Source organism: Harmonia axyridis, chromosome 3 (assembly GCF_914767665.1).
Source record: "Harmonia axyridis chromosome 3, icHarAxyr1.1, whole genome shotgun sequence".
Taxonomy (NCBI): Eukaryota; Metazoa; Arthropoda; class Insecta; order Coleoptera; family Coccinellidae; genus Harmonia; species Harmonia axyridis.
This window is the reverse complement of record NC_059503.1, coordinates 2,843,038-2,857,334: the sequence shown is the minus strand read 5'-3', so window position 1 is coordinate 2,857,334 and position 14,297 is coordinate 2,843,038. Positions and strand designations below refer to the sequence as shown.

Below are 14,297 nucleotides of genomic sequence, written 5' to 3'. Positions count from 1 at the left end.
ATAGGATCGAGAAGGGCCAAGAATTCACAATCATCCCACTATTTCATACTAGCGCCATCGCTGCCTGAATCATGCAACATCCCACAGACAACTAAATATATATAACAGACGGACGTGACAAGAGATCTTGAAAAATTTCTGCGATTGCCCCCCAGAATTGAAAGTTTAATTGAAATGCCTCCGGCATCAAGAACGCTTTGAGCAGAACTTGGATAACTCTCCACGTACGAAGACTAAGACCCAGAGATCGTTAAATATTGCAACCGGCAGCAAGGGTGCGGGAGAGAAGATACGCCGTTCCCATATGAAAACAGGACTTCCTGAAAAGGACTTCTGACTTCATCGGGATGCTCCTACGTCGTTCTCATTCTTTGTGTATCAATCTTGGGAAACTTGTTTGTGGCGTGTTCATATCGAATGTGGTTGTTTTCTTTTCGTGGAGAGTAAATGTTGCCGAAGGCACGTGGGTGCTGGAGAATATACACGTATATACGGAATGTATACTTTCCCGATGAAACGACCTCCGACATTTCCTAAGTTATAATGGTTTGTGAAATTTATTCAGGAACTGTCAATAATGTTTGTAGGAAGTCAGATTTTACTGCATCCTGTACTTTTGAGCTTTGAAAACACAACCCTATACGAGAGGGAGCTACAACCCCAAAAATTATATTAGGGGTTAGGAGTCTCAGGTTTATTTGATAATAAATGTAATGATTTCTTTGTAATTTCTTGGTAAGAAATCCGAGAAGGAGTTGTAAATTCAGTTAACATATTCTAATATCGTTGTTCATTTTCTCAAAGCACCTCCCGTGGGATTAGAACAAAGAAAACCTCCCGTGGAATTGGAACAACAGAAACCTTTCTTGGGATTAAAACATATCGAGAAGTACTTCCTTGAGATACAGAATTTGGAATAGTACGTATGTTAAACCACTTTAGTTCCTGAATCTGAAAGAATACCTGGCATTATCACATCAACTTCGTTGAATGGGGATTGGAGTACTATAGCTTCCTGATAAGTTCTGGTGTTCAGAAGGCTGAAGATAATTTACAGAAGAGGTTCCATCCTAGTAGCAGAGTAACTCATTTAAAACCGATTTAAGTTACTTTTCTATTTCATTGTTTGTTTAGAATGAAAAGGATCGATCATTGTATATTTCAATTTTTATTAAATTTGTAAAAACCTGGGTAGGAGTTTTGTTGCCAAATAAGCCAAACCACCTCTAGAAATTAGTCTTTAGAGTCTCATGGGCAATTGTAACGTTACAAGTGATACCTCATTTTGAAGGACTTTGTAATTCGTTTTCTGATATGTTCGACTCAGTAGGTTTGTCAAGAGAATGATTATCCTCTTCTAATCATCTAAATTTATCATGTGCGAAAAATCATTCAGATTAAATGTGCAAACTCATATTGGCTGCTGTTCAATAACAAATACCAAATTTGAAGATTTGACGTACATTTTACGACGCATCTGATGATGAACACATTTGTTGAACATCTGAAATTCTGATGGATATTTTTAAATTTGCTGAAAATGCCCATCTGAATCTAAGATGTTGAACAAATGTTCAACACCAGAGGCCTTCCAAAATGATATTTAATATGAATGAATCCCTATTATTTATTTTGGTGCACAAAAATTTAACGATCGTAAAAGGAAAGTAGTTTTCTTGCTTAAGTATTGATCTCAGGAATTGAAGTCACACATTTTTGAAAAGGAAAATCAAAGACCATCGAAATGATATTCAAATTCTTGAGGTTGTAAAAACATTCAAGATACGAACCTACCCTGAAAATGTTCAAGTTTCTAAGTTTTTTTATACGAAAATTACAAACATCCCTCTGTTCGGGGAATGACAGCTCAAAAAAAAAAAAAGAAACAATTTAGCCATCTCTATTTGTTCAGCGTACTGTGATCGAAGTCAAACATCTAAACACAGCGGAAGAACTTCCTATCGTGATACCCAATTAAAAGTGGAAACGCAAGGTGCAATTTCCACCCTAATCCATTTTCTGGAAATTGGAAATTGTTATCTGAGAAGTTTTCTTTTTGTTCAGACAACATAATTATGATCATGCGACTCTTTGAAAGTGATGTGTCAGATAGCAAGTTTCTATTTTGCATCACGCACGTTCAAAGTTCCATTCTGTATAGGAAAATAACATTTCCAGTTCGAGCAATCTTCTTTATTAAACTCACGCATATGTTTCGTGCCGTTTGAAGGGATGTGACATATGAGAATATGCTTCTACCAGGTTAATTTGCTTTATTATAAGTCCTCCCTAGAGAACAACAGAAAATTTGGTCTTTCTTTGTCTATTGGAACAGCTACATACCTCAATTTATGTACAACCCACTTCACGTAGTGAGCTAAACAAATAAAGCCTTTTTTGAAACACCTTGTATTTGAAACTAATAAAAACGCCATAGTTTTGATTCAATTTTTATTAAAAAATATTATTTAACATAAAATTCAATTAATTCTTTTGTGCTTAAGCCAAATTTCTCCTTTCGCTGATAATACAAAATTCTTTGGATTCCATTCCAAGGGTTGCTTTGTTTTACTGCTAACCTCAAACTCATATCTCTTCAGGAGAGTTATTATTCCAACCTTAGCCTCCATTAAGCCAAATCTTATACCTTGAAAAATTTTTTGATTAGTTATTCATCAATACTTATTTTATGAAAAACAATTTCTGAATGAATATACATCAATGGACTAGTTTAGAGATGTTGATAATACTATATTTGAGACGATAGAATTAAAATATAGAGCAAAACTGATAAATCAGTGAAAAAATTTTGAAAATCCATCAATAAATGACTGAGAAATAGATTATTTAAATTTACGTATTTTAGTGCGGAACGTCTTTGGTCTGTGACGTCACGGCTCTTGCCTGTGATCGCTACACCATAAATTCGTTTAAATACTTAGCCGCGCCAAGGCTCTCGCGCCGTTTGTAGTTGTACAGTGTAGTTTTAACTCGAGTTTTGTTTTTATGTCACCATAATGGAAGAAGGCTCCGTGAAAGGACAAAGTGACAATTTGCCTAAAATAGATATATTCGCAGTGATGGAGTTTTTTTCTTCAAATCCATCTTATGTCAGTGCAGAAATAAAAGGAGTTAAACTTTTCAGGTAAGTATCTACTTTTGAGTTTGCTTCATCATGGTTCAACTTATAACGATGATTTATTTAAAAAAAAGTCTATCAATGGCAAAACATATTTATGTGAGGAGTAAAAAGTAAAAAGAGAAAAAAGTAATTTATATGTATGTATATGTATAGTAAGTTATTTCAGCCAACGTGTAAATAACAAAACACGACACGAACGGCACAAGTGATTGTACACCAATGAATTCGTAAGCACTCTGCGAATACCAGTCGTCTAGTGTGTGACGTCACGACACTTACACGTACTATGAAATTATTCTTCCAAACGCAACTTCAAAGTCCCATAACTTTTTCATTTCTAGAGATATTTCAATGATTCTTCCAAATTTTTGTTTCATTTTACTTAAATTTTCAGAATTTATTCTTAACAAAACAATGAAAACTAATCCATTCACATAAAAGACATATCTTTCATTGAACGGCTTTAGATAGATCTGCAAAACGATACTTATGATACTAACCTATGCACATCCTCGGGCCTTCACCAAACGGAAGAAATGCGAAAGGATGCCTAGACTTCTTATTTTCATCAGAAAATCTCTCCGGGATGAATTTTTCAGGTTCAGGGTAATACAAAGGGTCATAGTGAATACCATACACAGGTATCAGAACATTTGCACCTTTCTGAAGAACTATCTCCGTACCAGGAACCCTATAGCTCTTGGTACACACTCTCCTGAAAGTTGGTATGGGAGGATATTTCCTCAAGGACTCTAAAAAAAACATTTATCGGTAAAATGAAGAATTTTCGAGTTTTAGGACTCACCTTGTATGACCATTTCCAAATACGGCATGTCCATAATAGCGTCGTAAGTAATCTTATTGTCATATTTCGCAAGAACCTCGTTTATTTCTTGTCTCAACTTGTCCTGAACATCTTTATTGGACGCCAGTTCGTACAAGCAAAAAGTCATAGCTGTAGAAGACGTCTCGAACCCTGCTTCGAAAAATAGGAAAGCCTGCCCTGCTATTTCGTCCACGCTGATCCCACTCTCTTCCTCTGGAAGATCCTTATCAACCGGAGTCTGATCATTATCCGCCAATTTCACGTTATTCTTGAGCTGAATCAAGAGATCCATAATATCCTTACGTCTAACACCATTCTTCTCTCTATATTCGATAGTTTTCTTCGTTATCCCGACAAAAAAATTGGTGACCTCCTTGTCGATATACTTCAAGTTGAGGAATTGCATGAGATTCGGTAAGTATATGAAGAAACGTTCGTACATTATCATCCAGAAGTCTTTTGGACGCTCGAAAATGGCTTTTCCTTTTAGCCTGAATTCATTATCAGGGTTCTCTAAGCTGTTGCATTCGATGCCAAACGCACAGGTTCCTATGACATCTGTTGTGAATCTCCCTGAAAATGAAATAGATATAAACTTCATCAATTGGATCATTTCAGATACATACTACTTCGGGCATCATTAAATCTCTACTTGTTATTAACTGGACTTCTATCTAGCCATGAAGCAGGACTTCAAAATTAGAAACAACCTACCTAAAACATCTTTGATGTCTATGTCTGAACTCAAAAGCTCATCCATAATTTTATCAAGGCTGTTGGTACAAGCGAGCAAAGTCTCAAACATCATCTTCATCTTGCCAGAGCTGAAGGCAGGAGTCAACTTACTCCTCATCTTCTTCCATTTTTTACCCTTCAAATTCAACAGATGTGCCGTCAAAGGATCACCGTTGAAAACCCTCCCCCCTCTGTCTACAAAGTGCTGAAAATCGGTCTGTAGGATGGCCTTGCATATATCCAAATCCATCGGAACGTAGATAGGATCGAATAAAAGATAGAAACCTCCATGTTTCAAATTTTTAGATTTGAGATGATTGTAGATCAGTTTGATTCTATCGCCTAAGGCTGGACCGTGAAAGAAAGGGGTTCTCAGATGCCCCCATAAGTAGGAGAATGGGGTAGTTTCCACACCACAGTTGCTCCAGAAACTAAAGACTTTTCTCGTCCATAGCCAAAATAGAATCAGGGTTGCGGTAAGAAGGGTTAGTGTTGCAGTGTAGAACTCCATCTATTCTGGAAACAATAATAAGGTTATGATAAGTAAACGAGCAGTTGAGAATCGAGATTATCTTGAAAAAAATTTATAACGTGTCAAACCAGCAGTTCATTTTGTACTTATTCATAAGCTGGGCAAATTGCTGAAAAGATCAGCCCAAATCTGTGAAAGGCTTCCTACGCTTAGTTATTCTCAATGGGTGTTAGATCCGGAAATAATTGAGGCCATTACCACTCTAAAACCTTCCCAGGCTATTCGTCTCAGACAAAAGGCTAGTTTACTGCAATTATTTTATCAAAAACATAATAACAACAACATCAACTTATCGATATAGCAAAAAATGTATTGTTTATTTGAATAAACTGATAAAATTACTTAGTCGGTGTATCTTCTCACGACAATCAAACAACAACAAGCTACAATCAAACATTTACTACCTGTAAGGAAACCTTTTGAATCGAATAATTTCCACTCGAATAGAGTTCAAAAAACTGATACACGTGTTCAGCTACAACAATAGCATAATAATCAAGGAAAATAATCAAATTATTTACATTGCGGTAATTCAATAAGACTTACACCAAGATTTACTCGTTGGAAAAGATCAAGATAATTGTCAGTTCAAATAAACAGGATGTAGTTATTTTTCTAAATGACATTTTAATGAGTTAGTCCTCTGATATTTGAAAATCATTCATCTTCCATGAAATAGTAAAATGTCACTTTTGTCTTTGGTTATAATATAATATTATACAAATACAATATTATTTTCATAAAATTCAATGACAGATATTTGTAAAACCGAGCTGATCTATTCATAGTAACTTGTCATTACCTTGCTAACTTCATTAATAATTAAAATACTTGCTTTATCACCGTAGAAGAACAATGCAAATTTTACATAATGTATTTTTTCTCATTAACTCGAAGGAAAAATAGTATATTAAATATCACGAAATACTTTTGTTAATTTAATGTTTCCTTCAAAACATAACTGAATTCTTCATCAAATTTCATGTGAACAGCCCTTATAATTCACAAAAAAAAACACTGAATAGTGGAGTTTTGAATTTTACATATCTGAATATATAAAATCAGAATTCAGTTTTAAAAGAATTTTTTCTTTCATCATACAAAACATCAAACTAAATCGAAAAGCCTTGAATAAGTTCAGAATAGTTAAGTTCTAGATTTTTATGGAGTATCGACTATTTCAATCAATTATTCATCTAAAAATTCATATTTACCAACTCACGTCAAATCTAACGACATGATATCAACAATGGAAAAAGTTTTTAAAATCGTAAGGTAACTGCGTAATTTGCTTTTAATTGTATTTAGCATTCCACTTATGTAGAAACTCGGACAACTATTCCATATTGATATCAGTTCTTGAAATTATATTTAGTTACGATATTCTATGAAGTAGAACAACAAGTAGAATCGATTTGAAAATTTGATACAATAATGACACTTATGGGTAGATAGTCGATGTAGATTTGAAAGATAACTCACCAGATAAATGCCGACAACCTTTTCAACTCAGGAACTAAATTGCCCTGTAATATCCTACACTTTATGAGCTCGAACTACTGAGATAACAAAAGTAGACATTACACATGATTACAGTCAAGCTTTGAATTAGTTCTGTGGAAAGAGAGGATCAGGATGCTTCGACGTTTCAATGAGTCATATTCATACAGCATCGACTGACTGACTGGAAAGCAAACAATTATGCATTGCTTATCGAGATGCAAATCACATTTGAGTTGAATAATAATCAGAATTTCTTGATTGGTGTTTATGTATTATGTGGTAAGGGGTCAGGTGTTTTAGTAATTCCTTGACGCTTTATGGAAGCTGGGAAGTATTGCTTCAGCTGAAATTATCAATCGAACAAAAATTCTAGCGTCTTACGCGCTCCTTATGTCAAATTTTATAGTTCATGTTGGGGACAAAATAAGTTCATTGAAAATGACGTATGCTTCCTCTATCTATGTTTATTCATTTGAGGTATCCACTCACTTCATGGCATGATCTATTTATTTCATGAACGTAAGTAGGTTCTTTCTTGTTTGAGTTCCAAATAAAGCTAATCGATAACTAACGGGTGTTTTTTTCGAGGTATATAACTTTAAGTTAGCATTACTGTTCAAGATGGGGACCGATTTAACAGCTGTCAAGTGATTTATTCTCAGTTTGGTTTGGCAATTCATCATGAAGAGACTCACGCCTGAACAACGCTTGCAAATAGTGCAATTTTATTTCGAAAATAATGGTTCTGTACGGAATACGTATCGCGCACAACGTCCATTTTATTTTGTTTAGCGATGAAGCGCACTTCTGGTTGAATGGCTAAGTCAACAAACAGAACTGCCTCATTTGGAGTGAAGCTAATCCTCAAGTGTAAATCGAAACATCGTTACATCAAGAAAAACTGACTGTTTGGTGTGCTTTATGGGCTGGTGGAATCATTGGTCCGTACTTCTTCAAAAACGATGATGGCCAGAACGTTACAGTCAATGGTGATCCGTATAGAGCCATGAATACTTACTTTTTCATTCCTGAATTGAACAACCATGATGTCCAGGAGCTGTGGTCCAACAGGACGGCGCAACATGTCACACAGCTCGTGCCACAATCGATTTATTGGGAGACACGTTTGGTGACCGCCTAATTTCACGTTTTGGACCTGTGAATTGGCCTCCAAGATCTTGTGATTTAACCCGCCTATACTACTTTCTGTGGGGCTATGTAAAGTCATTGGTCTATGCGGATAAGCCACAAACCCTTGACCATTTGGAAGATAACATTCACCGTGTTATTGCCGATATACGGCCACAAATGTTGGAAAAAGTCATCGAAAATTGGACGTCCAGATCGGACTACATCCGAGCCAGCCGTGGTGGTCATATGCCAGAAATCATATTTAAAATATAATGCCACAAGATTATCTTGCGGATAAATAAAATTCATGTCAATCGAATTATCCATCGTTGTTTTATTGCAATTTAAAGTTCTATAGCTCTAAAAAAAACACCCTTTAGTAAAATAGACAATATTTCCTCATGGGATAGCTCTGTGATGCACCCAGATTCTATGACCTCTATCTACTGCAATTACTTTAGAACATTTTTTCATAGGAAATAATAAAATTCTGTTCGCGAAAGAATTGTGGAGATATCGAAGTGTCTTCAGCAAATCAGAATTGAACAACGAAAATCCAAATCTTCAGTTGCGAGAATTCAATCTGTCCAGAATGCATCTCGTTCCTTTTCTCGTCGCTACAGCCTTCCAAGTTTGGAATTTATGTCAGATATTTCCGAACCATAGAACACAATTGCGAATTCGTAAACTCTTCATTTGTTGTCATTCAAGCGTGACAAGGGGGATGAAATATATGTTTACCACATATTCGTCGAACTTTAATCATTTCAGGAGCAGAAGAGAGGCCCTTGAAAAAGTGAAAATTTTCCTTGTGATGGATGACGTAGGAATTTTCCGATCTGGCAGTTTTCGAAAGTTGGCGAAACTGCCGAACAAAGGGGTTGGAGCGTAGATTTTATTGGATCTGAGGAGGGCAGATGGATGGCAGGAAATATGTTTTCATAATGCTCTAAACATTCTGCTTTCATTGGAAATGGTGAAAATGTCATAAATATTTTCATGGTCTATCTTGAAAATCCAATTTATCATATAAACAAGGTCTAAAAGAATATCAGATACAGCGTCATAAAAAAGGTAATCAAAACTCTTGTTTTTGACCGCTCCTTCACTGAACGCACATGTTTTTTTCTAATTTTTCATTGTCTTCAACAACCTAAATTTTATTCACCAAAATAACATTGTATCCCATTTGTTTTTCAACAACTAAAGTTTTTTTTTAGTAAAAAGAATTAAAGATAAAAAAAGTTTCAAAGAAGAGAGGTGTGTTTGGCAACAATTTAATTTTGTCACTTTTCCATTTCAACTGTGCACATGCAAATGAAATTTATTCCATTTCATTACTTGTGGCAGTTTTGGGCTAAGCCGTCGCTGTTCGCTCGTAATACTAAGCTTTCATTTCCCCAATGGCGTTGGTTTTAATGTCACTCGCGATCTCTGTGATTTTCCGGAAACAGGAAACACCAACTCGAGTGTGAAATTCCGACCTTTGCTTATTAGGATGAGTTTAATTTTGATGCCGCCATTGCGTGGAACACTGACGCACTTTCATGCTCCTTCCCTTATTTGATCCCTGTTCTTGTTTTTAATGAGATAAACAACATTTTATAATAAAGCAATCTGGAGACGTGCATGAAAACAATTTTGGAAATAACTTGGACTAAAAATTTATTATCTCAATAGAGGTCAGTTTCAAACTTGATTTGACTTTACAAAAACAAAGGTAATGTATAATTTTAACAGTCACTTTTCAACAAATCTCCCTCTGTTTTGTCTAATATTTCGACATTCCCATTATCTTTCATTGCTTCATTTCGAACTACGTTTTTTGTTCTAAGAAAATACAGCCATCTGAAAATTGAACTTTATAATTAAAAATCTACTATTTCAAGAGGCTGCTTAGCTTACAAGAAAATCAAGAATGCACCAGTATGAAGACAAGCACTGACAAAGTAGAAAGCTCCTGGAAATTTCTCTATGGTCTTTTGGTAAACATAACTATACAAGGGTCCACATAAAAGAGGTGTTAGAGCCTCACAGAGGCCAAAAAGTGCAAATGTTTGACCCAGCTCATCTGACGTCACTAATTTTGACATAATTGATCTCATGGCTATATGGGAGCTACCATTAAAAATCTCGGTCAATGCAGCTAAAAAAAATTTAACCTATTTAGATTCAAAAAGATAATCACATACATATCAAGTCAAATTGTAATCGTTCTCACATTGTCGGTATTTCCAAAACTTTTAAAATCATAAACAAACGTAAACCTACCCAAATAAAAGTACAGAGGCTTAGCAGCAAATGCACTTGCAAAACAACCAACAACTTTACTTATCATGGCTAACATACCCAAAGTAGTGTCATCTATTTTCATCCATTTGATGAAAACACATAAGCAAAATAATGCACCTGTAAATAAAATAGAATTTCGCATGTCATGAGAGATAATATTTATTTTCAAAATCATTCTACCTGTCATGTGTACTATACTATGATAAGTATTGTATCCGCTGTAGTCTATCTCACTCCACGTAAACTTTCTCCTAGTAAACATATACATAACTGTAAGTTCTCCTGAAACAGCACAAGCCGAAAATTAGAAAATTTATTCTCATAAACCAAATTTCCTTACCTCTATAGGAACCAACATTGAGGAGAACCAAAGCCATTATCAGCATCAACTTTAGTCTTCTGTTATTTTCCCTCTTTTTCAAGCAAATCGACAATGTACCTGCCACGTGACGATAGTCAAAAACATCCCTCAAAAACTTCTTGGGACGTTCTTCGGGGATCAAACTATCATTATCTTCGAGAACTAAGAACCCATACAATAACGCAATACTAAACATGAGGATAGATAAGCTGTATACTCCATAAAAACCAAGAAGTTTATAAACTACTCCACTCAGTGCTATACCAGAGGTGAGAGAAACGTGAGTGAACATTGTTGCAATTCCTACCCTCATTGTTCTAGTTTTTTCAGAACTGTTTTCCGTAACATAGCTGTAAATGCCAACAAAAAAACAGAACCAAGTACCAGTCAGTGCTACTGGTACTGCTTCGAAGAAGATAGCAACTTCCAATGGAAGTTCCAGAAAGAAATAAGTGCAGATGATGTATCCCAAAGTGCTGGTAATGTCTCCATATATCGGCATAAAAATGAAGGGTTTTCTTCTCTTAGTACGATCACTCCAAGAACCCAAGAACAGCATCAGCAAGAATGGTATAATTCCTTGTATGGCAGTTTTATAGACGAGCATGCTTGCTACCAATTTTTGCACCCTGATCTCTTGGTCTGCTGTGTATGCAGATCTATTTCTAACCACCATGGCTTGACATATGCTTTTGTTGAAACCTATATTAACCAAGCATGCTTTTTCAAGGTTCAGGTTTTCAGTGGTAAGAGAAGCCATCATGGAAGATGTCACGTAAAATAACATCACGGGTTCCACTGTCATCAATTTCAGCAATTTCATTATAGATATTGGATTTTTATGAGTCTCAAGATTCATTATGTAGGTTCACAATTAAATTTGTGTTTATTCTATTCGCTCCTTTTCGGTTCTTCAAGACTAATTTTCGACTCTGAAAGCTAACGCCTAATTATGAATAATAATAACTGGCAGTAAATGGACAACGAAATAAATGTCTAACATTCTGTGTATTCACTTTCAAATAATTAGGCCATAAATATTGTCTGACGAATATTCTAATGGATGATAAAGTTTGAACCTATACATCATTTATGTAGATAGGTCTATAGTTAATTTTTTAACTGTAATATGCACTCTCTGTGAATTTAAATTAGTTTTGCCTTCTCCGATAATATTAATCAGACTTCACCGTATTTTTGAATTTTGAAGAAAACCTATCCTGAAATTATAGGGAATGTTATATTGTCCGACATTCATTTTATTTTTGCTACTAATAACATGTGAGAGCACTGATACAGATATCTCTGTAATATCGTTTATTGTAAGTAATTTTAAGCATTGGTACTAATAGAATAATCAGTCATGGTATACTACAATTTATGCTACCATTACCAAAAATACAGATGTATCTTTTTCTTTCACATAGTAGTATCTAGAAAACTTCAAGCTTCCCTTTTTTTGGGAGTGTATACTTTTATTATAATATTTGGTGTGTTTCATAAAAACGAATTCTCAACAACTAACATATGAAAAGATGAGTGTAGATTTGGTTTTAACATTCATTATTCAATGAATCTCTTCTGGTTTTTTCCAACATCTCGATATTCTCGTGTTCTTTCATTGTTTCATTTTGTACCACGTCCCTTCTGAGTAAAAATAGCCATCTGAAAAATTGAACACCAAGAATTCGGCTAGTCCAAGTTGCTGCAAAACTTACAAGAATATCAAGAAAGCACCTGTATGAAGACAAACACTAACAAAGTAGAAAGCTCCAGGGAAATTTTCTATGGTCTGATGATATACATAGCTGTATAAAGGCCCACATAAAAGAGGAGTGAAAGCCTCGCATAGACCAAATAGAGAAAAAGTTTGTCCAAGCTCATTTGGGGTCACCAACTTTGACATGATGGATCTCATGGCTATATGGGAGCTACCATTAAAAACTTCTGTCAGTGCAGCTGAAAGAAAATAAAGTTTGCCAAACAGTCTTCAATGGGCCAATAATGTTTGAACTATGTTAAAACTCACCCAAATAGAAAAATAAAGGTGTGGGAGCAAATGCACTAGAAAAACTTCCAACAACTTTACTCATCATGGCTAACATACCCAAAGTGGTATCATCGATTTTCATCCATTTTATGAAAACCATCAAGCAAAATAATGCTCCTGTGTAAAGAATATTTTTTGTTAAATATTAGAGAATGACATGCACATTTTGTTATTGAGTTTTTCAAGTAATCGATTAATTCATTTACCTAACATATGAGTTGTGAAATGATAAGTATTATATATACTGAAATCTATTTCGTTCCATGTAAATTTCCTTCTTGTAAACATGTACATAACTGTAAGTTCACCTGAAACAATTGTATTGAAAATTGTTTTGAAAATAAATATAAGAAAATGTTTCCAACCTCTGTAGCAACCAACGTTCAAAACAACCAAAACCATTACCAGTATTAACTTAAGTCTTCTATTATGTTCCTTCTTTTTCAAACAGAGGGACAGTGTCCTAGAAACGTGTCGATGATCGAAAATGTCCTTCAGAAGTTTCTTTCTGGGAAGTTCTTCAGATATTAAACTCTGATCTTGAATAACGAAGTGAACATACACTAAAGCAATCACATACATAATAACAGACAAACTATAGACACCGTAGAAACCTAAAGTTCTATAAAAGATTCCACTTAATGCGATTCCGGAAGTGATAGATACATGAATCGATACTGTCGCCAAACCTATTCTCATGGTTCTTGTTTCTTCAGAACTTGTCTCTGTGACGTAGCTGTATACTCCGACGAAAAAACAAAACCAATAACCAGCTACTGCTACTGGTACAGCTTCAAAAAAGATAGCTACCTCCACTGGAAGTTCAAGAAAGAAAAAAGTGCAGATGATGAATCCTAAGGAACTAACGATGTCTCCACATATCGGTATTATTATGAAAGGTCTCCTCCTCTTGTAAGTATCACTCCAAGAACCTAAGAACAGCATCAGCGAGAACGGTATTAGGCCTTGTATGGCAGTCTTGTAGACAAGCAAGCTGGTCACCAATTTGTGCACCTTAATCTCTTGATCTGCAGTGTATGCCGAACTGTTCCTAACCACCATGGCTTGGCATATGCTTTCATTGAAACCTATATTGACCAAGCATGCTTTTTCTAGATTGAGGTTTTCTGTAGTTAGAGTGGACATCATGGAGGAAATTACGTAGAGAAACATCACTGGCAGGATTTTCATGGATTTGAGAATAGATTTGGGCGTTTCACTGGCATCCTCTTGTTCCATATTAGCTAATCTTCTTGTCAGTATAAATAACGGGGTTTTCTTCTATTAACTGATTTTTGTTCAACCCATTACAGTTCTGCTGAAGAACTTCTGGTAGGTAAGGTCACTCTGGAATTAGTGATTACTGTAGGTAGGGGACCGAGTGGATTACCTATTGGAATCATTAAAATTTTACTTGGAGAAATAATTAGGTCATAAATTTCAATTGATGCAGATACTGCATGTTTAATGTGATTATAATTCTTATCAGCTTGAGACTGAATAGATGAATATGTTAATTTGATGATTACCATGTTGAGTTGCAGTTTTACTTTTAAGGTCACACAGAAATTATTTGTAAAGGGTGTTTTTTTTAGAGCTAAAGAACTTTAAATTGCAATAAAACAACGATGGATTATTCGATTGACATGAATTTTATTTATCCGCAAGATAATATTGTGGCATTACATTTTAAATATGATTTCTGGCATATGACCGCCACGGCTG

At 35.1% G+C, this 14,297-nt stretch overlaps 3 protein-coding genes across 9 annotated transcripts; all 3 read right to left on the bottom strand.

Annotated features, from left to right (window-relative positions):
- Positions 1 to 2,437: 2,437 nt before the first annotated feature.
- Positions 2,438 to 6,930, bottom strand: LOC123677007 (probable cytochrome P450 6a14). 7 transcript variants are annotated; one of them, XM_045613396.1, is made up of 5 exons: positions 6,718 to 6,930; positions 4,683 to 5,214; positions 3,948 to 4,541; positions 3,643 to 3,894; positions 2,438 to 2,647 (listed from the first exon to the last, which is right to left on the bottom strand). In XM_045613396.1, exons 2-5 carry the CDS (start codon positions 5,212 to 5,214, stop codon positions 2,481 to 2,483), a joined length of 1,545 nt encoding a protein of 514 aa, XP_045469352.1. In that variant the 5' UTR covers positions 6,718 to 6,930; the 3' UTR covers positions 2,438 to 2,480. The 7 variants fall into 7 exon arrangements, with proteins under 7 accessions (XP_045469352.1, XP_045469346.1, XP_045469349.1 ...); XM_045613390.1 differs by having other exon boundaries at positions 4,683 to 5,219; positions 6,718 to 6,929; XM_045613393.1 differs by lacking the exon at positions 6,718 to 6,930 and adding an exon at positions 6,458 to 6,596 and having other exon boundaries at positions 4,683 to 5,219.
- A 2,207-nt stretch (positions 6,931 to 9,137) lies between these two features.
- LOC123677008 (proton-coupled folate transporter-like) lies at positions 9,138 to 11,765 on the bottom strand. The gene is made up of 5 exons (XM_045613398.1): positions 10,502 to 11,765; positions 10,342 to 10,443; positions 10,141 to 10,278; positions 9,775 to 10,015; positions 9,138 to 9,717 (listed from the first exon to the last, which is right to left on the bottom strand). The coding sequence occupies exons 1-5, from the start codon at positions 11,379 to 11,381 to the stop codon at positions 9,603 to 9,605; spliced, it is 1,476 nt and encodes a 491-aa protein (XP_045469354.1). The 5' UTR covers positions 11,382 to 11,765; the 3' UTR covers positions 9,138 to 9,602.
- Positions 11,766 to 11,863: 98 nt separating this feature from the next.
- LOC123677009 lies at positions 11,864 to 13,995 on the bottom strand. Its single transcript, XM_045613399.1, has 5 exons — positions 12,938 to 13,995; positions 12,779 to 12,880; positions 12,552 to 12,689; positions 12,241 to 12,481; positions 11,864 to 12,187 (listed from the first exon to the last, which is right to left on the bottom strand). The coding sequence occupies exons 1-5, from the start codon at positions 13,809 to 13,811 to the stop codon at positions 12,076 to 12,078; spliced, it is 1,467 nt and encodes a 488-aa protein (XP_045469355.1). The 5' UTR covers positions 13,812 to 13,995; the 3' UTR covers positions 11,864 to 12,075.
- Between the last annotated feature and the right edge of the window lie 302 nt (positions 13,996 to 14,297).